Below are 23,832 nucleotides of genomic sequence, written 5' to 3'. Positions count from 1 at the left end.
ATGATAGATAGATAGATAGATAGATAGATAGATAGATAGATAGAAGGAAGGTGATTGGTAGAGAGATAGATAGAAAGACCCATCTCTTTAGGCAGCCTATTATACTTGTTAGCTGCATGAAAGAGAAAGAGAGCTAGATGGAGAGATAGAAAAAGAGAGGGATAGACAGATGGATAGATAGATATGAGATAGATAGATATGAGATAGATAGATAGATGATAGATAGATATGAGATAGATAGATAGATATGAGATAGATAGATAGATATGAAATAGATGATAGATAGATAGATAGATAGATAGATAGATCTTGTCTTGATATACATTGGAGTACCACGCCATAGATCTTCAAATTTGCACCCACTTTTTGTTGTGCTGCTTTCCACTTTCTTTTATAGATAGATTGATAGATAGAAGAGAGGAAGATGATTGATAGAGAGATAGATAGACCCATCTCTTTAGTCAGCCTATCACACTCTCTAGCTAAATGATAGAGATAGATAGATAGACAGATAGATAAATTTAGGTAAAATAGATATCACAAACTTTATGATACAAGTTAGACAGTTACATTGATACAATAGATGTAAATCGTTTCATTAATATAAAATATTTCCTCTAATCAATAAATAAATCAGGAATGAGTAAAATCGTCTTCCCTCTAAATAAACATATGTTTCATTTTAGAAGAACAATTGGAGTGCGGCAGATGTTACACAAATTATTACTTTCCTACAAATATTAATGTTTTCCATTACACTTCCATCCCGCAGTATGAGATGAGTTGCCGTTGGTTTCCATGTAACATTCGGATAATTCTCCTTTTGTTTTTCTGTCATTTTTCAATAGAATCTGCTTTTCCCAAATCAACCACAACCCAACAGCAGATATTCTGTGTCCCCAACTGGAGACCTCACCATCGCCAACATCCAACGTTCAGATGGCGGCTACTACATTTGCCAGGCGCTGACAGTAGCCGGGAGCATATTGGCCAAGGCCCAGCTGGAAGTGACTGACGGTGAGTTCACATGGTCGCTGTCAATCTGTGAGCGTCCGTGACCTGTAAGAGAAGAACAACGTCATGGGGAGCAGTATGTCCATCCCCGCCATCACTGCTGGAGATGATACGCTGACTGCACATTGTATACAGAACAGATTAAACTCTGTCAGCAAACTGTCCCCTAACATTTGGGGTCTTGTTTGGGAAATAAATGCCAAATCATTGTTCCAACTCCGCTATATAATAGATTATTTTCTTCTAGTGTGTATTTAGGTGCGGGCAAAGGACACATGGATGCGAAGGAACCACTAAGGATACAATAATGCGCTTATAATATGGTAATATTACCATATATACTTGAGTATAAGCCTCGATTTAGCACAAAAAATGTGCTGAAAACCTAAACTCGGCTTATACTCGGGTAAAAAAAATATCAAAACTCACCTTTCCAGCTTCCCCCACTGCTGGCTATATACTGGGGCAGGGGGCTGGCTATATACTGGGGGATATGGGCTAGCAGGCTATATACTGGGGGGCAGGTGCTGGCTATATACTGGGGGGCAGGTGCTGGCTATATACTATGGGGCAGGGTCGAGCAGGCTATATACTGGAGACCAATGCATTTCCCACCCTCGGCTTATACTCGAGTCATTAGGTTTTCCCTGCTTTTTGTGGTAAAATTAGGGGCCTTGGCTTATACTTGGGTCGGCTTATATTTGAGTATATACGTTACCTCATTGTAAATATTCTCTAATTATGTACATTTAGTAGGTTGGACCTTAAAAAAGGTTCAAAGATTCGGTGTCAGTCTGGCATTTTGGAGTAACGGAATTGAATCTGAATCTTTTCTGATTTGCTATGGCTGAATCTTTCAAAATGGCGGCTAGCGAATAGTGTAATTCATCCCACAGCTCATTATAAGCTACCGATGTAAACGCTGAACGTATCCATAGACATATCCATTTATGCCTCTCTCTGCACAGTATACATCTGACCCTGCAGAAAACATCCATAAAAGTCTATGGGGGACGGATGATACTTAATGTAATGCATCCATCCCCAGGCCTCTGCTGAGCGTCTGTTTTGGGAGGTCCCCAGTGATGTAGCTTTCCATAAAAGGAAACTAAATACGAACATAGTCTTAGCACAAATACTCAATGGAAAATGCTGGTCATACAAAGTGGTTAAAATAGATTTTACTAGAAATGTGGGACCCAGATTTCAGTCTGAAATTTTGTATTCAGGCTCCTTAAGTTAAGAACTTTTGAATAGGGCTCATGGGCTGAGCCCTTTTCAAACACCCACCAGTAACACCCACGATCAATGACGTTGTGTGATAGGTAATCATATAGAAAATGGCTGCATGCACCAAGCCGCCAGCATTTAAATGCTGTCAGCGGCTTTTCCAGGTGCATTTAAAGGATTGACACCCACAACCTGAGCCAGCACCGAATGCTAAGTGTTAAGTGTCAGTGTTTGCTGCACCCACGATAGCCTGGAGTCTGTACGAGACACTGGACCTGTCATTCTTCACAATCTGTAACAGTATGCTGGTGGCACACTGTAACAGACCAATAGGCAGTTCACCATATACTGCAATACTGTAGTATTGCAGTATATGGTAGAGGCAAAAACACCCCTAGTTTCGGGTAAAGTTCAAAGTTCAGCCAAACTCAGTGAACCCAAACCTGAATGGGGCTGCTCATCACTACCTAAATTCTAAATCTGAATCTAAGCCCAAAATCAAACATAATCCACTTATATATTTGCATCTGTTCATGTGACAGACATTGGGGCAGATTAATAAAAAGTGTCCTAAGGTTAGACAGTGCAGAGTTAGACTAGACAGTCCTATTCTGCACCAGATTTATAAAAATGTCTAATGCTGGATGATACATCTGTCCTAGTATAAGACTGCCTAGTTGTACTCTGTACCTCCTATTAGTTGGCTTACTTTACACCAGAAAGTTAAGACACAATTCTGTCGGGTCAGCAGGGACTTCTGTGCCGCGAGGCCATGCCCCTTTTCTTAGGCCATGCCCCTTTTGTCGAGCTAGTCGTGGGAGAGCCAGAAAACTGTCTAAAACCCTTTATAAAATAATAAATCTCCCCCATCATCTTTTGTAAAATGACTACGCCTGCATCCAATATTTTAAAAAAGTAATATTTTTGGACATTTTTCACAAAATCCCCATTAGACTAAACCTCGGGCCGCCCAATAGAGAGAATTACAGTGATGCTAATGTTTGCGATTTACCACCGGATCCTTTAATTGGTTATTTTTTCGCTCTGACAAAATGATGCATTTTTGTGCAATTGAAATTACTGCGCAGATTAAAAGGTCTCCTCAATTAATGAGAAGGCAATATTTTTCAATATCTGTCGGAGGCGTGGAGGTGACTGGGGGCGCGGGCTGTGATTGGAACAAACACAAGAGATAAACATTGGCTCCCAGACCATTGAGCTGTTAATAGTCGCACCTGCTGGTACAGAGAAGATTTACTGTGAGGAGCAGGATGGGTTCAAGGATACCCGTGATGAGAAATTCTTTGTGATGCTAGTAAAAGGATGTAACAATACAGCAACGACTACGATTCAGCAGAGGTTAGACCGATGTAAGGAACTCGGTTATTTTCACGTTACATTTTGAATGTCATGGGGGGGGGGGGGGGCGGCTCATTTATGCCGTTTTTCATGGTTTTTCTTTGCGCCCAAAAAGCAGAAAGATTACATTTCCCGTAATTACCCGCAATGATATTTGCATAATATCCGTAGGCCGCTCATAATGCATCCTGTTTGGCCGGTTAATGGCTACGTATTGTTTAACTGGTTAAAGAGGTGCATTATGTATATTTACGGTGGCGCCCCCGCTTATTAGCAGAATTATTCATGGACACAACAGATTACATTTTGCTTAGTATTTGCATTCATCATATCCTGTAAAGATATGTTCTAAATTATATTCGGACAGAGCGCGAGGTGGATGCAGAGTTCAAAGAGGATAATGAAATATTATGCAAATGGATGGTGGAATTTGTCGTGTTTGGAAAGGTCAGGGCATCGGGAGAACGTTATAAAAAAATGTGACCATTATCAAAATAAGAAATAATAATTGGTTGTCTTTAAAGGAAACTTACAAATGTCAGATCTACCTATTCAGGTAGATCCAGTGACAGGTTCAACTAATTAATGGCATGGGAGCCCTTTTTAGGGCCATTCCTTGAGTGACCTGTAACTTTATAAATCTTTTACACCTAATATGCAAATATCTGAAAGAGGCTACTGGGGCTACCAGGAGCTGCATGCTGAAGATCTCATAGTAGGAGGATCTAAAGGAGGATCTACTGGGGCGTGGAGTAGCTGCACCGTGTAGCTTCAGCTCCAGCTACTCGACGCCCCAGTAGCCTCTTTCAGATATTTGCATATTAGGTGATAAAGATTTATAAAGTTACAGGCCACTCAAGCATTAGCTCTAAAAAGTGCTCCCATGTCATTCATTAGTTGAACCTGCCACCGGATCTACCTAGATAGGTAGATCCGAGATGGTATGTTTCCTTTAATTCCACATAATCTTGGTTATACATAAGGTCCAGGAATGATCCATTGAAGAGTCATGGCTCGGGATGAGCAGACCGGTTCAGGTTCGGATTCAGCCAAAACCGAAATTTTGTTCTAAGATGGGTCCCAATGGGTAATGATCACGGGCGTTACTGGTCTGGGGAAAGGGAATGGGTCTAACCTGAACCCGAACTTCTGGATGAACCTGCAATGACTGGCAAGTCTGACACTTTTCAGGTCCACTCATTAGTAGTCATGGAATTTACTTGCATAGTCCACAATTTAAGGTTTCAGGTAATCCCTAACCTGGACTTAAATTTTCCTACTTTACCATTAACAAACATTGTACAGTAGATATGAACACATGTCACTCTCCCAACAGTCAAGTCCCTGCATATATATCCTACGTTCACTACAGAGCAGCCAATTGACATAGCTTCTTGTCCTGCTTGTCAGGAAAGGAGCAAAGCCTCTGTAGTAGTTGCCAATATAGCTGAGAAGAATATGTGGAAAGTAAGATGGGACAATATTGTTGGCTTCAAGTAGGGAAAGGACCCATTCTTTCAGTTGCACAATGGTAGATTCCTGGGATAACTCTACTTTAAAGTTACCTACTTGAAGACCATTGAAATAGATATTCTAAATGTAAAGATAGAATTTGCAGTGATTTGGGAGATGACCAAAGAAAATCAGAAAAAATTCAGATTCTATTTGTTGCTAGGAAAATGGCAGGTTCGTACCCAATCTACAAACTAATGAATAGATCTACTCATCTAAAATTTCACAAACCATTTATTTTTTTTTACATTGCACTTTATATATAAGTAATATTATTTTAACCATTTTTGTTTTTGATGGTTTCTATATTCTTGTTTCGATCGTTGGGTCTGTATTAGTTGTGTAGGTCGCTGGATTTTTACAAATGTCATTTGTCAATGAAGTCTCTGTGAGCTTGGATTCCCCAGTGTTATAGAGTAAATGTAGAAAATGGATTTCGAGTCAGAAGTACATTTTAGGGATCAGGGCAATAAAACAATTGAAGGTTGTTGAAATGAGGGCTGACTAGTCGCACTTTTGGTGGTTTGGATGTTCACACCTCACTGCAACTTCTAAGTGTTCATTTAACCTCTGACCCTAGTGTCATGGAAACCTGTATCGGACTAACACATTGAACACCCTCGGAGCCGAGAAGACTTTCTGATGGAAAAGGACTTTTAATCTGTTATTGATCCAACTCATTTAATGCAAACCATTTAGGCCATTAAAATAAATGACATGTGGTATCCAGAAATATGCAAATGGCAAGAGTCCTGTCATAAACCTAATAGCCTGCCTCAGAATACTAATTTATGTATGCATAAAAGTGACACAGAGGGCACCATGTAAAGTGAAATATCCAGAATATGAGATTCTTTTATTATTTATGGGTAGATGGTTTAATCTATGCAAATGTGGAAGAAAAGGCCGAATTGGATGTGTGATTCCATTTAAGGACTACTGACGTTCGTATATTGGGATTGCTATGGGACCAACGGTAGAGGGTAGCGCTAGATAACCCTAAATCTGGCCATAGACAATACAGTTATGTTGGGCTTTTTCAGAAGTCATCGTTTATGGGTGGCCCAACTTGCCCGCTGGCACCAGATGAGTGAATTGATTACATTTTTTTTACAACAGTTTTTATTTTATTATTACATAATTGTTAATGATTCACTCATCTCTCATACCCCTGGCATGCAGATTGAATGACCGGTTGTGGTGAATTTATTTCTCAGATGATAATCCTCAGGAGGTGTCTGGAAGAAGATGACTTGCGTCTTTCCATTAAGTACATGTGCACAGTGTGCGTGTGTATGGGGGTGCTGGGTATTTGGTCAAATGATATCTAAAGCATAAAGACAGAATATGGGAGAAGGGGTTACGTAGACGAGAAGAGGTCTCCTTATTATGGGAGCTATGATGACACCAGTAGGGCTATTTATTCTATTGCCCCTTTTAGGACATCTCGCACCAACATTATTCACATAAGTTCTCCTTCAAAAGCAAAAAAGTGACCACTATAGGTATAGGTAGCTACCACAGAGGTCAGTGCCCCAAACTATTAAAGAGACTTAAAACATGACTAGGAATATTGGCCAAACCATAGACACCCACCAGAACCCCCATACAACTATTCCACCTAATTACATGTTATCAGTTTGTATCTTCATTACAGGTGCATAGTAAAGAGTATATCTGATTCACATTCTCTTCATTTTTAGTTCTAACAGATAGGCCTCCACCAATAATACTACAAGGCCCAGCCAACCAAACCTTGGCAGTAGATGGAACCGCGCTGCTGAAATGCAAGGCCACGGGTGATCCTATGCCAGTCATAAGCTGGTTGAAGGAAGGGTTTAATTTCATGGGACGAGACACAAGATTATCTATTCTTGATAAAGGATCTCTACAGATTAAATCTCTAAAGGTAAGTTAAAAAAAAACACACTATACTGGTGAATTATACGTAACATGTAATAGTAATGTGTTGGGATTACCACTCACACGCAGTGGCGTAACTAGAAGTTGATGGGCCCCAGTGTAAAGTCTGTGCCAGGCCCCCAACTATAATGTATAGTTTATAGCAATATTCTTCTCATATGGGAAAGTGACCGCATAAGGGCCCCCTAAACTTCTTGGGCACAGGTGCAATCGCAACCTCTGCACCCCCTATAGTTACGCCCCTGCTCACACGTGTGTATATGAATAGCTATGTAGGTTCTCAAAACTGAAGGCATCTCAGATCTTGGGGGGACTTCATCCGATGAATAGAAATAGAGACCAACGATACAGTCTCATATCTTCCATCTAGTGGAATATACCAGGCAGACATGGGCATCCAAAATCTCCTTAAAACTAGACATCCACCACAATTCTAATTAATATGAGGGAAAATGGTATCCTCAAAAAGAAAACCCATTTCCCAATCGGTTCTCCAAAGCTGGAAGATGTCAATTCTTAATAACCTTAATGTTTTATCTAATGCATTATTTATTTTTTAACTTATTTTATATCTATGGCTTTATACTTTAATATATCACCGTTGTTCGCACTATATGAGCATGACCTATAACTATATATATTATGTTGGTAGGGTACAGGCAGGTCTCGCAATAGAGTCATAGAGTAGTGACAATATGGAATACTCTGAAGTTTATGTCTGCCGCTGTCTGTCGCTGACCATAAATTAATTATTAACTTCCTTGGAACAAAATGGAATTTATTAAAAAAATGAATGTCAGCACTCCTTGAGTAAACAATTTAGCCTCCCACTCAATACCGAAGGCAGGGGCTGACCACAAAGGTTAATGCATTTTTATTGTACTGCTGGATTAAATAGTGCGCTTCAATAGGCAAGATCCCAAGGAGTTTGCGGGAAAGCAGCCATTCAAGGTGGGAGCTCGGTGATCCCGAGTCATCTCTAAGAACGTGTGCGGCTACTCCACTAAATATTCTTCTATATTGAATGAATGATGAACAAGATAAGAGAGTGATAGACCGGGATTTCTAAAGGATGTCTAGAACGTTTCTTAAAAATTGTCACCGAAAAATACTAAGCTTTTTCATAATATAAAAGGAAAATTAGAAGATCTCCATTTTAAGGGAATTTCCAATTTACTAAAAAGTCCTTTATTGATCAGCAGAATTTACAGGATTTATTATACATTATCAGAATGTTCAAGTTATCATATAGATTACATTAAATTTTCCATGAAGAGCTAAACTAGGTGCTCCAAAAAGGACAATGTGACACAAGTCACCGACCATCGTTCTAGTTAGGAATCTTTGGTGTAGAAAATTGACCTTGACGGAGATTTTACATGTGGGTTATCCCAAGAGTCCAAACTGCAAATATGTGTTAGGAAACTAATGGTCAGTCTTAGATATTCCTTAAGTGCAGGCACCTGCTCAATAATTGCCAGTAACAAAAATCAGTAAGGACGACCCAAAAATTTGGAAAGTATGATAAAAACTGCATTTTTGAGGGACCTTATTGAGGAAACATCTTCTTTTCCCTAGAACATCTTCCATGTATTCCATATTATAGAGTGTCATCAGGCGACTAAAGTGTATGTCCAAGGGGCCCGATAAGGGATTGGAAAAATATTCATATGCCACCTGTGAATTTGTCAAATTTCCAAAATATAGATAATAAAGTCCCATTTTTTAACAATCCTACCGTTGTTTTCCAGACAACTGACTCCGGTACCTACACGTGTGTTGCTACGAGTTCAAGTGGTGAGACTACATGGAGCTCGGTATTGGAAGTGACAGGTATGAGAATGCTGCCATATTGGTACAGTACATAGTGATGTGGTACTTTGCTATTTGGGAACGAGTGTCTGATACTTATATTATGAAACACAGAATCTGGAGGAGCAACTATAAGTAAGAGCTATGACATCAATGACCTTCCCGGATCACCATCCAAACCTCAAGTTACTGACGTCAGCAAGAATAGTGTAACATTATCATGGCAGCCGGGAACACCGGGAATCCTGCCCGTCACGTCTTATATCATTGAAGCCTTCAGGTAAGTCAGCTTAAGGTAAGTCCCCTTCTGTCTCAGGAGACAGTAGGGGACTCAATTCATAACAAATCCTTTACCACTAGGGCTTGTTTTTATGGGTGGGTTCAAAAATTAAATAAGATGTGTACATCAGTCCAGAATAAAATATTATTATTAATATATTATTATCATATTAGGCTTGTTATTATCTTGCAATAACTCAATTTTGGTAATTTATGGTTATGTAGAAGGTTAAAGTTAATATTATCTGGGATAAACAATGAGATTGCTGCCAGCTGGGCTTTTATTCATTCTAAAACCACCAAACACATGCAATCCTTAGCCAAGCATACATGTGTTCATTATGAGTAAAGTGAATTTCTTATGATGGTAACCTCTCTCCAATAGGAACAGAAGGGTTGGCCACGTAGAAATCCAATGGATCCAACTCTTATTTCTCTATGCCAGAGAGTTGGAGCACCAAGATGGTTGTTGACCAATTTTGCCAATATTAAAGGAATATTCTCATCAGGGCATTGGTATTTAATTTAATGAAATGAGATATATTTCTTCAGTTGGATGTTATAAAATAAATCTCCTATGTGAAGTTAATTTCCCATAAATGTTGTCCATTAGAAATGAGATTGTTGTCCTTGGATACGACCACAGTTGATTGCACGAAGAAGCAAATTGTTTTGCATATGAAATATCCATGATCCACAGCCGTCCTGTAATGATCGCTGAATCCAGGTGGTCTGGCAGAGGCCTCAATAGTGCAAGCGTGGCCACTATTAGAGTGTTCGTATCCAAGTAATGAACGATATGACTACATATATGGGAAATTATCTTCATAAAGGTAAATTATTTTTAATAACATACAATTGAAGAAATGTAGCTATGTGGCAGATGATGTGGCAAATGGGAATATGCAGATGGGAATACCCCTTTAAGTCCTTACTTTGACACAGTAATAATGAATCCAAAACTACCAAAGAGGCAAAGTCATTGGTTGATTATTGTACGGTTTAGAAGGCTCTTATCACGATGCACAATGTCAGCTCAGCTACAAATAGAGTAGGAAGGCTGTGTGTAGATATTATAGACAGGCAGCACACTTTTTGACAATCTCAAGTAGCCAGGTAAGCAGAATTCCATATTGTCAGATGACAGGATATCAGGTAACCGCCAGAGTCATCCATCTTCCTCCAGTTATGGTAATTGTTATTTAATACTTCCGTAAGCGCTGAGCGTCTCGGTGACATCCTGACAGATGCTTCTTCTTAGATACATATACTGTTAGCTTAGAAGTACAGTACACGCACCACTGCCTGCATTTACTAGACATTAGCATGAATCAACAGTAGACCGGGACTTCTTAATGGTCCTCAATGTGTGTGCGGTGGAAGAGAGTGAAAACCGATTGTAACTGGATTTATATTTTTGTGCAATACATAGATTGATAGAGCACGAATTAACTAATTTTAGGTTTATTTTTCTAGGGTTTATTGATATAAAATATTCACATTTTTGTGGATGTCAAACCTCTTAGATACCAGTCGGTCTTGAGAATAAAGAGACTGCATCCCTGATTTACATTACTTTACACGCACTATGAAGACAGTGCCCCTATCTTGCCCCTAGTTCCCCTGGGGCCCTCTCAATTTTAGAATTGGTGGACATCTGAGAGCCCAAATCCCAATACAAACATTAACCCTTAGGGGAACGTTGATAGGACAATGTAAAAATAAAAAAGAAAATGAGAATTCGCTCACCCGTGGGTTGATAGGACAATGCTGCTGTTAAAGTTCTGGGTAATTTTTATGGTAGCGTTCCTGTAGCTTTCATCTTTTGCAACCACCATGTTACACGGGAGTAGATTGGCCACCAATTTATCTACATCTCAAGTGGATGTACCCAAAAACCACCCAACTGAGAACAGGAACAATTTAAGGGGTTTTCTGGAAAAGTACTTCAGAACTGGGGGACGGATGGCAAAAATATAATAAATTGTACTTAACGTGCTCCATCTCACACTTGCATTATAATTTGTGGCCATCCACATAGTGAAAGTGCTGGGGAAGGGTTATGAGTCCTCCTTCAGCCAATCTGTGGCCTTCTCAGAACACAGGAAGCAATTTATGAAGGAAGTGACTTCCACTGGTCCGAAAGGACCACAGATTATCCAAAGGCTACTGTACCTGACCTACTGCTGCGTTTTGCTGAAAGATCTAAGGGGGTCACAGACTCTGTAGTCGCTTCAGATCAGGGATCGTCACTTCCTTCATAAGTGTTGTCCAGTTTTTTAAGGAGGCCAGAGGCCTGTCTGAAGCAGGTCCTATAATTGGTACTTTGAGGGTGTCAAAGACCAAAAAGTAGGGTGCAGTAGGGTGTTGGAGATGGATACACTTTGTTTTATTTTGTTCCCCTTTCCCGGCCCACAAAGGGTTTTCCAGAACTCCTGCAGTCCCATGTTAGGTATGTTCTCTGCTACATCGTGAAGGTCTCAGTTACTACAGGGTCATTATTATAAACCTTTATAAAGTTAATCCTGTGACATTTTATTCAGGGTAATTCAGTATAAGATGTTGTATATCCAGGATCCTGCATACGATTTCTGAGATTATTAGTTCCAGCTATTAGTATGGCCCAGACCCTTCTCCCGTGAGGTAGATCATGGATCACGGTCACATACAGCACACACATCACGTTGTCGCTTATCTGTTATACCTGGAAATGCTGCCGGAATGATTAAAAGTCGTGACACAGTATTTTTATTTTCTGCAGCCAATCTGTCAGCAATAGTTGGCAGACAGTAGCAAATCATGTGAAGACCACGCTGTATACCGTGAAAGGTCTCCGACCAAACACTATATATCTCTTCATGGTGAGAGCCATCAATGCTGAAGGTCTCAGTGATCCAAGCCCCATGTCAGATCCTGTACGAACGCAAGGTAAGGAAAATACGTGTGCGGAAAATAACATGTCCTCGAGGAGAGAGAGAGAGAAATATGGTACATATTATCTAGATAGATAGATTCGAGAAGTCCCAGCCAGGGCCTCTCAGTAGGGGGAAGATTGATAAATATACATTTAGATTGGTAGATTTGAGAAGGATAGATAGAGAGAGTTATCTCTTTATTAGAAATTAATCAAGCCTCCATGTCAGACAGGAATCAGGTCACGATTCAGTAATTTTGGTAATTAAAAGACCTATCTGTACAAGAGATCCTTCACTGATACAAGTGTCACTCAGCTGAGTGCAGGTGCATAAAAGGTTGTAAATACTGAACATTTCTATGAAAATCTTTTCTGCCATGGAATATGTTCAGGATATATAAATAAGTGTATTATTTACCATGGGGCAACTACATATTATCATTGTAGGATTAGATAAAGCCGCCATGTTCTACATATTGAATGGGGGATTGCTCCATCGATCAGACACATATCTCCTATTCCGTGGTAAAATGCCTTTAAGTATTCCAATAGTGACGATTGCTCTACACAATAGCACAAGGCATGATGCTGGTAATATACAGGACATGTAAGTGCTCATAAATAGCGAGCAATCATCTTACAGGAAATAGGACATAGAAGCTCCCACTTTGCTAAGAAAGTTTACCTTGTCATTTCGTTCAATATCCGATGTCTAGACGGGTTCCAGAGTCATCTAGTCCGCACTTTTCTCCTGTTTCCATTTTATGAAATTGATCCATAACCTCAGCTGTTCCTTCTAAATAATCAATCATAAATTCCAATAATTACACTGCAGAATCAATGATCTGGAGGAAATTGTGCTATTTTCTGACTATTCTGTAATTTCCTTTACTAGATATAAGTCCTACAGTTCAAGGTGTAGACCACCGGCAAGTCCAGAAAGAGCTGGGAGATGTCATCATCCGCCTGCACAATCCTGTGGTCCTCTCACCCACCACTATCCAGGTGTCCTGGACGGTAAGTTCTGTATAAAGGTGGTTTAAAGAATTTGGGAACAAATAAATACCTATAATAGTTCTTTTTACAATTTGTTTATTAGTATATACTAGTCTAAAGTCATTACCACCAACATGTACATTTCATAAAATACAAAGATAAGTGGTCTTAGTACCCATCAGTATCCTCTCATCTATAGAGTTAACTAAATTCCTCCTTGACTGACCTTGGTTGAACTCAGGTCGAGATATTTCAAGACCATTTACCATGGACCATACCGTAGGTGGAAGCCATCAAGATGGTTTGAATCTTCTAAGTCTAATTCTAGCATGAATTTGCTACACATTTGGAAAACAAGGACTTATTTGACTGAACCCCCCATCCAAATGGGGAAGAGTGGAGTAATGAATAAGATGCTGCCCGACACCTTAAGTAGTGGCTGATCTCATTTGACAATAAAGGATCAGTAATGTTGAAATCCATGTGATGGACATCTTTCTGTCCATCAAAATCTTCCATCATAGAGGAAATGTTCAACACTGAATAAGACAGTGGTAGAAGTGACATTTTTAGTTAAGACTGGGGGAGAGGTTAATGAATTCTGTCTTTCTTTTGGGGAAAAAAATAAGGAGATAGAGTGTTGAAATGGGGAGGAATATATGATAGATCTGAGATATTGTCCAGCTTGTGCTAAGATCATTATAGGTCCTACATAGAGGTAAACATTAGGGATAAGTAGGTAAAGGGAATTGGCTTCGGTGCCTGAAAAATTACAGGTTTGTACCAATGAACTATTGTACCTATGATTCAATTAATAGATTTGCTTATATCTATAATGTACCGCATGTAGTACTGTCTTTGTCCTATAGGGTAAAGATGCTTGATTGGTCCCCTAAGGCCCATTGGTGTGATCCCATCTCCACAGTCCTGAAGGGTTAGACCCCTGACTGACTCTATGATGATCCTTTTGAGATTTAAAAGACCCATATGCTGTTCTTATGCAAAGATCATGGACTTTTTATGAAAATCAGCCCAGTACAATGAACGTAGTACGAGTACTATGCAAAGAGTTAAACGAAATAGATTCAGCTTAAATCACAGCAAAGTAAATGTGTTATCGTACTCCTGCATTCTGTCACTGACTTTCTAGTATTGATTTTGACACATTAAAAAACAGAAGTAGGGTGGAAAACTAACACGTTCAATAAGTTAATGAGCTAAAAATAATGTCATGTATGAGAGCAGCCATAGTAGTACAAGTTAATATATAGCATATATAATGCAGCCAGGCAGAAGCGGTAGAGCGAGGACGAATCTGTCCTCAAGACTTCTTCTTCAAGTTAACAGATTATGTGTTACAGAACCAATTGGGAAGCATTATGTTATTTTTAATGTCGTTTTTATATTGAAGTTTTTATAAGAAGTTTATGTGCCCAAAGAAAATCTATGTTGGGGCGACCAGAACATTCCGTAAGCCACTGGTCAAGCCACCATGGCCTAGAAACAATGGCTACCTCAATGGCTACTTAAAAGGGGTTTCTATTAAAAAATAGAAACATAATTTTCCCCCTAACTCTTACATTTTGATTAAATTAGTTACATTTTGATCAAATCGCATAATTCCCTAACCACTTCATGATGACCTTGTTTTTGTAAGTCCCTGGACTATTGAGTGTGGCATCACATGGTGCGCACCACCGATGCAACTCATCGCCAGGAGTGACCAAGACCCAGTAGCCCCTCAGTACCCATACTGGCAGGCTAAGCATCTACTTTACTGCGCTTTCCAGCTCATCGATGACACCTTGACCCATGTTAGTGACTCAAGAAGTAGAGAATGGACCGAAAAACCATAGATTTTGAGTCAAGTGGCCATGGTCATGTGTTCATTCCTGTTCTTCCCAGTGCTGTTAGGAAAACACAGAACCTAGGAACCCATTTTGGACTCTTGCAATAAGTTGTTTATGAACTATACTGTACCGTTTACAGGTTCCCATCCAAGAAAAATGGGTAGAAATATCAATGATAAAAACTTCTCCAAAGCTGACCATACAGTACACAATTGATTTTACTACTAATTTCTACTGGTTTAAAGGGATCAAGAAGGATCTGCAGAGCTATTAATGCAGCACAATGGGGCACATTTACTTACCCAGTCCAGTCACAATCCCGCAGCGCGTTCTCCGACGTGGATTCGGGTCTGCCGGGATTCACTTAGGTCCGTGCGCCCAATATCCAGCGGGCGTCGCTGCTGCGCCGAGGTCTGCCGGAGTTCACCTTCTTCTTCCTGGTGCATGTGAGTGCTGATCTTGCGACACAAATTAGTTTTTAAATTCCACGTTTTTTCCGAATCCGCAATTTCTGTTGCGTGAAAGCCGGCGCCGTTCGCGTGCGCCAAAATCCCTGGGCAATTCAGGGCAAAACCCGATGAAAGTGCGCGATTCGGACCCCTAGTAAGCCCCATAGTCTGAACTGGGGGAGCAACATGAATGTTGTTATAAATTTTGAGCCAATGGCTTACGTAACATCTATGACTGTATTGGGAGTGGTAGTTCATTTTTACATTGGAATCAAAGGGTCTCTGCAAATTATGACTTAATACATTCCTACCAAGAGTGTTATCCATCCACAATCTGTTTCGCAGTACTCGGCATTGAACATAGTTTCAGTTCCTGTCCCTGCAGAAAATCCTGATGCACATAAACAATTAATTAATGAGATCCAACGATGGATTTAAAAAATGTTGTCAGATTTACAATCTTCCTGTTTCTGGAAAACAGCTGCTTAATGCTCTTCTGATAAATCCAGCTTGTTTTGTTGGACATTCACAGAACATTATGAGACATTGATATCTCTGCATCTATGTAAAAGCGGAGACAGAAGTTTGTGTAACAATGTGTTAATGTCATAGAGACATATGGTGCAGGAGCCTCAGCACTGAGAGATTTATCTGAGATTAAATAAGTATAAGGGATGGGTCACTTTTAGCTACTTTTTGACATTTCACGACATGGGTCCAAAGAGAAGTGAGGAATTTCTAACCTGGTACCTGTCCATTGACATTAATGCCCATTGGCTTAAAATGTCCATTACTATGGATAATAACTTTGTATTACTAACTATAAACTAATCCCAATGAGTTCTCCTACTGGGGTCCCCCAATGATCAGCTACAATCTGTGGAGTTTGTATATTATTACATAGTGCAAACTTAAAATGAATGTGTAAAGCAGGACAAAGCAGGTCCTAAAGAATGAGATATAGGGGCAGATGTGCTGGCCCTTTAAATATCTAGAATCTGCTGTGTGCACACGTACTGGGAGGCGGGGCCGCGCTGCCGGAGTTATCGCTGGGTCCTCGGGAGGTGAGTGGAACACCGGGGGCCGGGTAATGGGTCGCAGGAGCACCCTTGACAACAGTTGAGCCCAAAGAACTGAGAGGTGATGGCATTTACAACACAGATCCCACCAATGGATCATATAAATGTCCGTTCGTCAGATATCAATAGCTCTTAGTTGTCTCATTCATATCAGATCCAAAATGAGGAGTCTTTCCCAATTTTTTTACTCCAAGAATGAATGGAAGCCATGCACCCAATGAGGTTCCCCTTCTATTTACATCCTAGTTATGCTAAATCCTAAACCATGCACCCTTCACTAATGGTGCATATATTCTGCTTCCACAAATTGCAATGTTGACCTATTCTGGCTGACATGTTGGCAGCATAGTAATGCCGTGTGACCCTTGCCTCGTCACTGTTCTTGTTAAATATAATCCATGATAACCGGTGAGGAGCACCGCCAAGATTCCCGCAGACATTAGCCTCTACATACACTGTACATATCTCCCCAAGCTGCCTCGGCTCTGCTCCTTCTCTGCGATGGTTTTAAGGCACTAATGAGTCTCAGGTGACTTGTTATTTCGCGCTATAAATCCCAGGCTATGCTTATGACTTCATTATCCGTGTGTAGGGGTATTATACATGTAAGAATCTGCTGTTCTTTTTATCCTTAGATCACAAATCCAGGAAAAGTACAGTTTGTGTCCTCTCTGTACTTGAATTTGGGGAATGTCTAATCTCTAGAGTTTGATCATCTTGGATACTTATGCAGAAGTGAGCTCTCATCGGTACTTGTAGGCCGCTTCTAGGTTTACTGTATGATATTATTCCAGGGATGAGAATGATAGGTTCTCATTATTTTGCCATTGAATTGTTGTCTTTTTCCATTGTGGCTTCCATGTTTTGGACAAACCTTCAGAATAACAGATACTACTTAGAATGTTTAACACTATTAGTGTAGGATGAAGATCAAACAAACCCAAGAGAAGGAGTGGAATGATCTTATGTATGTGCTCTCATTCCATGTGTGATACATGTATTTTTTATACTCATTTTTTTTAAACCTTGCCACAGTATTTCTTTTTTCACTAACATATCTCAAGAGTAGGTCCTCATTATCAGATTGGTATTACACCAAGTTCCCTCACATATCAGATGTTAATGGAATGGAGCAGTACGCAGACAGCTCCATTCTTTGTTGTGGTCAGAGAAGGTTTTTCAGGTCAGTGTCTATTTATTTGAAAGGGAACTAAGCTTTAGTTACTCAGATCATCCACCACACTAAGAGCGGAGCTGTCTGCTTCATGTTTCATTCTCTGCTTACAAGAACAGCTAATAGGGGCCGGTTGTAAAATTGAAATCTGATATTGAGGACCTTACCTGAGCATAGGTCATCAGTTATCTGTAACATCAATATAGCTGCAGTACCTGTAGGATGTCTAGGGTAGTCTGAGACACACTGGGGCAGATTTACTTACCTGGTCCTGTCGCGATCCTGCGGTGCATTGTCTGACAAGGATTCGGGTCTGCCGCGATTCACTAAGTTCGTGCTTCCAATTTTCCTGCATGTGTCGCTACTGCGCCAAGGTCTGCCGGAGTTCACCTTCTTCTTTCCGGTGCTTGTAAGTGCATGTCGTGCGACACTTCTAAATGTAAAATCTTGCACGTTGTCCAAATCCGTCAGGTTGTCCGACGGCAACACCCCCCCCCCCATTTCTGCCAAGTGCAAGCCGGCGCCGATGCACCAAAATCTGATCACATGCGCCAAAATCCAGGGGCAATTCCGTGCAAAACGAAAATCATAGGGAAACCCAACAAAAATGCGCTCCGCGGACCCTTAGTAAATGAGCCCCACTGTCTGTCTCATCATTGGCTAAGGTTGTCCCCAGAACACTATTTTATAATCCACTTCTACAGTATATCTCATAATGCTTAGGTTTTATACAAAGACATAAAGAGCTACTCAATGAAACCCCATTATGGTGGAATGCCCAGCCAAAAGTTGCTTCAAGGATGCAACAAAAAATTTTATTTTCCTTTAAATTTTTCTAGTGGATTGTGTATGGCTCTTTCATACACATGATGTAGAGAGATTAAGGTCCAATCAAGAAGAAAATTCTAGAAACCCGTTGCCATGACTTTTAGAGACAAACATTGAAAAGTTGACGTCAACAAAACCAGGCAAAACAATTATTTTTCATGCATACAGTCTGAACCTCACCGTGAATGGATCCGTCTAAAATGCTCTTTCGCTTCAGTGCTTATTTTCTGGCGGAAAGGAGCTGCAGCTTTCACGAAATTTGAAGACAACAAGCGAAGCCTGTCTTTTAATAAAACTATTTTGTGTTTGCTGTCAACACTCTACACTAATTGTATTGACAAGAGCTGACAGCTTGAATAGTGTTGAGCCTTCGAGCTCAAGGCTGGATTTATTCAGGCCATTGGAAAGTTACGAAGCCGCTCGCTCGCTCTGAAGTCAGATTACTAATTAAGGCAATTTGCATTACTTCACTTGTCAATCAGATTTTATTTAAAAGTCCAAGTATTATCTTCAGGTTTATCTTAAAGGATCCCAAGACACGTCCTAAATGTTAACCACATGGTGATCTCCCTCTGTTTTCTCTTCAAGTCTAAAACACTTTACAAAGTTGCATTTGGTTTCAATCACCATAAGTGGTCACCACTCCGAAAAGTGAAAACACAAGCGTCATGTAAATTGTTAAATCATGATTTTAGACCAATCTAGCTCAATATGTTTTCAGTTTGCACTTTATTGCCTCTAGGCAGGAAAGTAAGGTGGTTCTTCAGGGTTCGCTCTGTGAATGAATGTTTTAACATAGTGCTTATGGCATTTTATTTGGTTCCCTGAGAATATAGAAGAAGTGTTTAAATAAATGAGCTTTAGACCAATTTTTAGGTTTAAAATGTGTTCACTGTTAAAATTTGATTTATATTCAGGGATTTAAAGGGCTATAGCCCCAGGTGGATTCAATGTTTACATTGGCGAGACCATGGGTAATCCATAAGGTTTTAAGTACTTATCCTACCTCTAGGCACAAGTATAAGAACACTCTAATTTTCATGAAGTCAGTGTTTAGAGCCATGTACTATACAATATACCTATATGAAGTCATTGGATAAAAATTACATTGTTCAATATTGGTTTTCAATAAAACGTGTAATAGTTGACTAACGAATGAAGTTATAAATTATATTTCCAAGCTAAAGTATCACCAAAATCTTGAAAAAAGTTAATTTTTTAAAAATTTTTCCAATTCCAATCAGTAGTGTTAACATTTTTATTTGACCTGCTTATTTTTTGACCCAAACTTTCAGGTGCTATGGGTAATGGCATAACCACTGTGTTTGCCTCGAAGCATATGGACTGGTTATGATGACAATAGTCTAGAACTATAAAGTTGTGCATAACCTTGGCGTTCTAATACCTTGCAGAGTCGGTTGACAACATAGTATGATATGTAACTTTACTTTAAGTTATTAATTAGGGATGGTCACTGAGGAGAGTTCACCTTTTTAGAGTGGTAACTACGTACTGTATACCACCTTTGAGTAAGATAAGGTCTTTTTCATACAGGCTTAAACTAGTCCATGATTGAACAGGTGAATCCACTGGTGGCCCCTGAGCTCGGTGGGCAATATATGCCTATGAGCATATATTGGCTCACAGAGGGTCAAAGTTAAAGGCAAAGACCAGTCAGCATAATACTGAAAGGGCTCCTAGAACAATAACAGTCCAAGGCAATGACTAGAAAGTAAGCTAAGGGTCAATTTTAGAAATTTGTGAATAGATATCAGGTAATATTTGCATCTAGGTACACTGTGGTGGGTCCATTTCAAAGACTTAAGTGGTGGGTCCTAGGCACTCTAGTCTGACAATGTCTTCATAGAGTAAATTCAATTGAAAACTTGTTCTTTTACTACCTAAGACTTCGCGAGGCACATTTTGATATATTTTTCTCTAAAAATTCAAGCGTCACCCAACGGCGTTATTATGAACAAATTCAAGCGTCACCCAATGGCGTTATTATGAACAAATTTAAGCGTCACCCAATGGCATTATGTACAAGACTTCAATAGGACCTGCAGACTATCATATGTTTCTTGGGACCTCTTGATACCCCTTTTGAGGTGATATCCCCAAGTTGAGGGAAAGAATAATTGTGAATGTTGAATTTGAGCTCGCCATCCTTGTGTTTTCATGAGAGTTGAGCCACTGCAAGAGGTGTTTGGCAGCGACTCCAATGACATGCACCCGTTGACCTATGTAGTATTGGACCTACAGCTATTGCAGGTGTACTGTATTCTTGATTCAACAAGTGTCAGAATATATTAGTAGTTTTAGTGCGGTGCTAATAACATTATTTACTTGTGTTCTATTTCAGGTGGATCGTCAATCTCAGTTCATACAAGGATACCGGGTGATGTACCGTCAGACAACCGGTTTGCAGTCACCATCTACATGGCAGAACTTTGAGGTCAAGGTTCCCGCCGAGCGCAGTACTGTGATATCCAACTTGAAAAAAGGAGTTACTTATGAGATTAAAGTTCGACCTTATTTCAATGAGTTTCAAGGGATGGATAGCGAGTCAAAGTCAGCCCGGACAACGGAAGAAGGTAGGAGCTTAAGAGCCGCATACATTTAACGTATTATTTCACCTTTTAAGAGATTAGAAATTGACTTTTGCTGATTTTATTCTTAATAAATTGTGCACTTGCTGCAAGATAAAGCTTGGTATCTACTAAAAGGGGTCTTGACATCTCAAAAAAAAGCATACTTTATGTCAATTTTTAATTTGAGAATACCGTGAGATACAAAAACTGTGTGTAAGTATGTTCTGAGAAAGATTAGCTAGCGCTGTCTTCCCTTTGATAATTTTCTTATCTAGCTTTCAGTTAAACACTACATATGCCTTTTGCTCAAAATCTGTATTTGGTCCAAGATGAAGTGACATTTTGGTTTACTGCCTCAACCTACGCCCAGTCTAGTGGTAATTTTAGCCTTTAAAGGACACTTAAAGTGCCACCAGATTTTCAGTATTGAGCAAGATGTTTATGGCCAAGAGATATGTGAAAGTCACAAGGCTCGATCTGTTGCACAGATTAATGTAACCTTCAGTGTCGCTACCTGCTGCCATTGCTTCCTGGCATCTGTGATAAATAATTTTATCATCTGTCAAATGTCATCAGGCATTGAAGTTAATCGGTGTCGAGGCGCTGCGGTGGCAAAGTGATTTCACAGTTTGCAAAGTTTGACATATTTGCACTCTAGTCTACCAGCGATGAAATATTGTATATATTGGCACAAGTAGGTTTTATTGGCTTTGCCCTTGATATCATTTAAGTGTTCCAAAGTTCAGTCTATTTATATAGGACTTTGTTGAGTTACCAAGTAATTTCTATGTCATCTGTATTACTTACCTTAGATTAATGGAAAGCTTCCACCAGAATCAAGGATTGTAAACCAAGCACACTTACGTTCTGGTGTGTACCCCCCCTTCCCCTCGCAGGATCCGCTCTTCTTTATAAGTCATCTACCACCAGAATCAAGGATTGTAAACCAAGCACACTTACATTCTGGTGTGTACCCCCCCCCCCCCTGGCAGGATCCGCTCTTCTTTATAAGTCATCTACCACCAGAATCAAGGATTGTAAACCAAGCACACTTACGTTCTGGTGTGTGCCCTCTGTGGCAGGATCTGCTGTTCTTTAAAAGACATCTACCACCAGGATCAAGGATTGTAACCCAAGTAAGTGTTTACATGCTGTGACCACTCTGAAAGGTTCTGCTCTTCTTTAAGCTTCCTATGCTCTTGTTTTTAAGAAAAAAGGCTTTAAAAATTATGCAAATGAGCCTGGGCGCCTTGGGCTTATTTACATAATTTTAAAAGCCCTTTTTGTAAAAACACTGCATAAGAAGCTTAAAAAAGAGCAGAACCTGCCAGATGGAGTACACAACAGTATGCCAGTCTACTTGGTTCAAAATCCTTTATCCTGGGGGTAGGTTTCCTTTAAGCTTCTTATGCCCCTGACCCTGAGGCCTTTTTTGTGAAAATAAGGGCAAAAGAAGAACATATCTGGCCAGAGGTGGCTCACACCAGCATGTAAGTGTGCGTGGTTTACAATCCTTCATCCGTAGGTTACATTTCCTTAAAGAACTATCTGGATATGTTTGCACAAGTAAATACATATATTCCCTGGAATAACTATTCTGGGGCATCTTCGCTTAGAACATTCAATTATTTCTGCTTGAAATTTAAGAATAACTTGACAACTGGGAGTTGCCAGTTAGGGATGTGTCTCAACTCACTCTTACACTGTCTTATCAGTGTTGACAGTGCAAAACTGTGTATGGGCAACCCAACCCCTTTTGTCAAGGAAATGGTAACAACCAGTTGTCAATTTATTCATACAAGTCTTTTAGAAACAGAGGAACATCACAATGCATTCATTTCAAAACATGCTCAAAAAGGATGTTATTTAAATGAAGACACAATAAAACTGATTAGTGTGATTTTCTAAGAGTTCCCTTTTTTTTTGCTATTGGTGTTGCATTGGAAGGGAATATTTACCAATCTTTAAAACTTGAAGCTAAATTTTTTTTATTCCCAAAGGGGATTTTCTATGAAGTAGTATTAGTTGAAACATATTATTACTGTAATCTTTGCCTGAATCCTACAGTTACATAGTTGGTATTGTACCCCTGGTGTTCTTTGATTTTCTCTCAGAATGTCCACCTTATGTTCCCAGTGTTGGTGGTCACACATCATCAGCTATTTAGACACACCTTCCGGACCTTCAGGGGCGGGGTCATTTCTGATGTGTTATTGGCTAGCCAATCATATTAAGTACACTAGAAACAGCTTCAACTCACCATTATTTAGCATAGTTGGTCATATTTTAAGAGATGTTCCATAACAAGTATTTAATTATCCAGACATGGTATAAAGATACTGTAACAAAAATTATAATGTTTATTTTTAATCTTTCTAAATCTAGATTTAAACAAATCTATATTTAATCATGAAATAACACCAAGTATTTTTCGATGTTAAGGTCCTTAACAATGCCCAAAAACATTGTCCAAAACTGCCCTTAAAAAGAATATACAGGCAGTCCCTGGGTTACATACAAGATAGGGTCTGTAGGTTTGTTCTTAAGTTCAATTTGTATGTAAGTCGGAACTATATCTTTTATCATTGTAATCCCAGCCAGAACTTTTTTGGTCTCTGCGACAATTGGATTTTAAAAATGTTGGGTTGTCATAAGAATCAATATTAACAGTAAAGCTTCATTACGGACACTTCTGATAACTGTTACAGCTGATTATTGTAGCCTAGGACTAAAGTACAATAAATTACCAATATCCAGAGGTCCGTTTGTAACTATGAGTCGTATGTAAGTCGAGTGTTCTTAAGTAGGGGACCGCCTGTATA

At 39.6% G+C, this 23,832-nt stretch overlaps 1 protein-coding gene across 15 annotated transcripts in view; it reads left to right on the top strand.

Moving 5' to 3' along the window:
* Positions 1 to 23,832, top strand: part of ROBO2 (roundabout guidance receptor 2) — a 766,105-nt gene that overhangs the window by 685,256 nt on the left and 57,017 nt on the right. For all 15 annotated transcript variants that reach the window (XM_072138549.1, XM_072138552.1, XM_072138553.1 and 12 more), the window contains 7 exons: positions 849 to 1,017; positions 6,819 to 7,024; positions 8,790 to 8,871; positions 8,965 to 9,130; positions 11,891 to 12,057; positions 12,939 to 13,060; positions 20,782 to 21,013. In XM_072138549.1, the coding sequence (XP_071994650.1) occupies positions 849 to 1,017; positions 6,819 to 7,024; positions 8,790 to 8,871; positions 8,965 to 9,130; positions 11,891 to 12,057; positions 12,939 to 13,060; positions 20,782 to 21,013 (1,144 nt within the window). The remainder of the gene's footprint in view (positions 1 to 848; positions 1,018 to 6,818; positions 7,025 to 8,789; positions 8,872 to 8,964; positions 9,131 to 11,890; positions 12,058 to 12,938; positions 13,061 to 20,781; positions 21,014 to 23,832) is intronic.

This window comes from Engystomops pustulosus, chromosome 2, assembly GCF_040894005.1.
Source record: "Engystomops pustulosus chromosome 2, aEngPut4.maternal, whole genome shotgun sequence".
Classification (NCBI taxonomy): Eukaryota; Metazoa; Chordata; class Amphibia; order Anura; family Leptodactylidae; genus Engystomops; species Engystomops pustulosus.
Note: the sequence above shows the minus strand (reverse complement) of the source record. Positions and strands in the feature narration are given on the sequence as shown.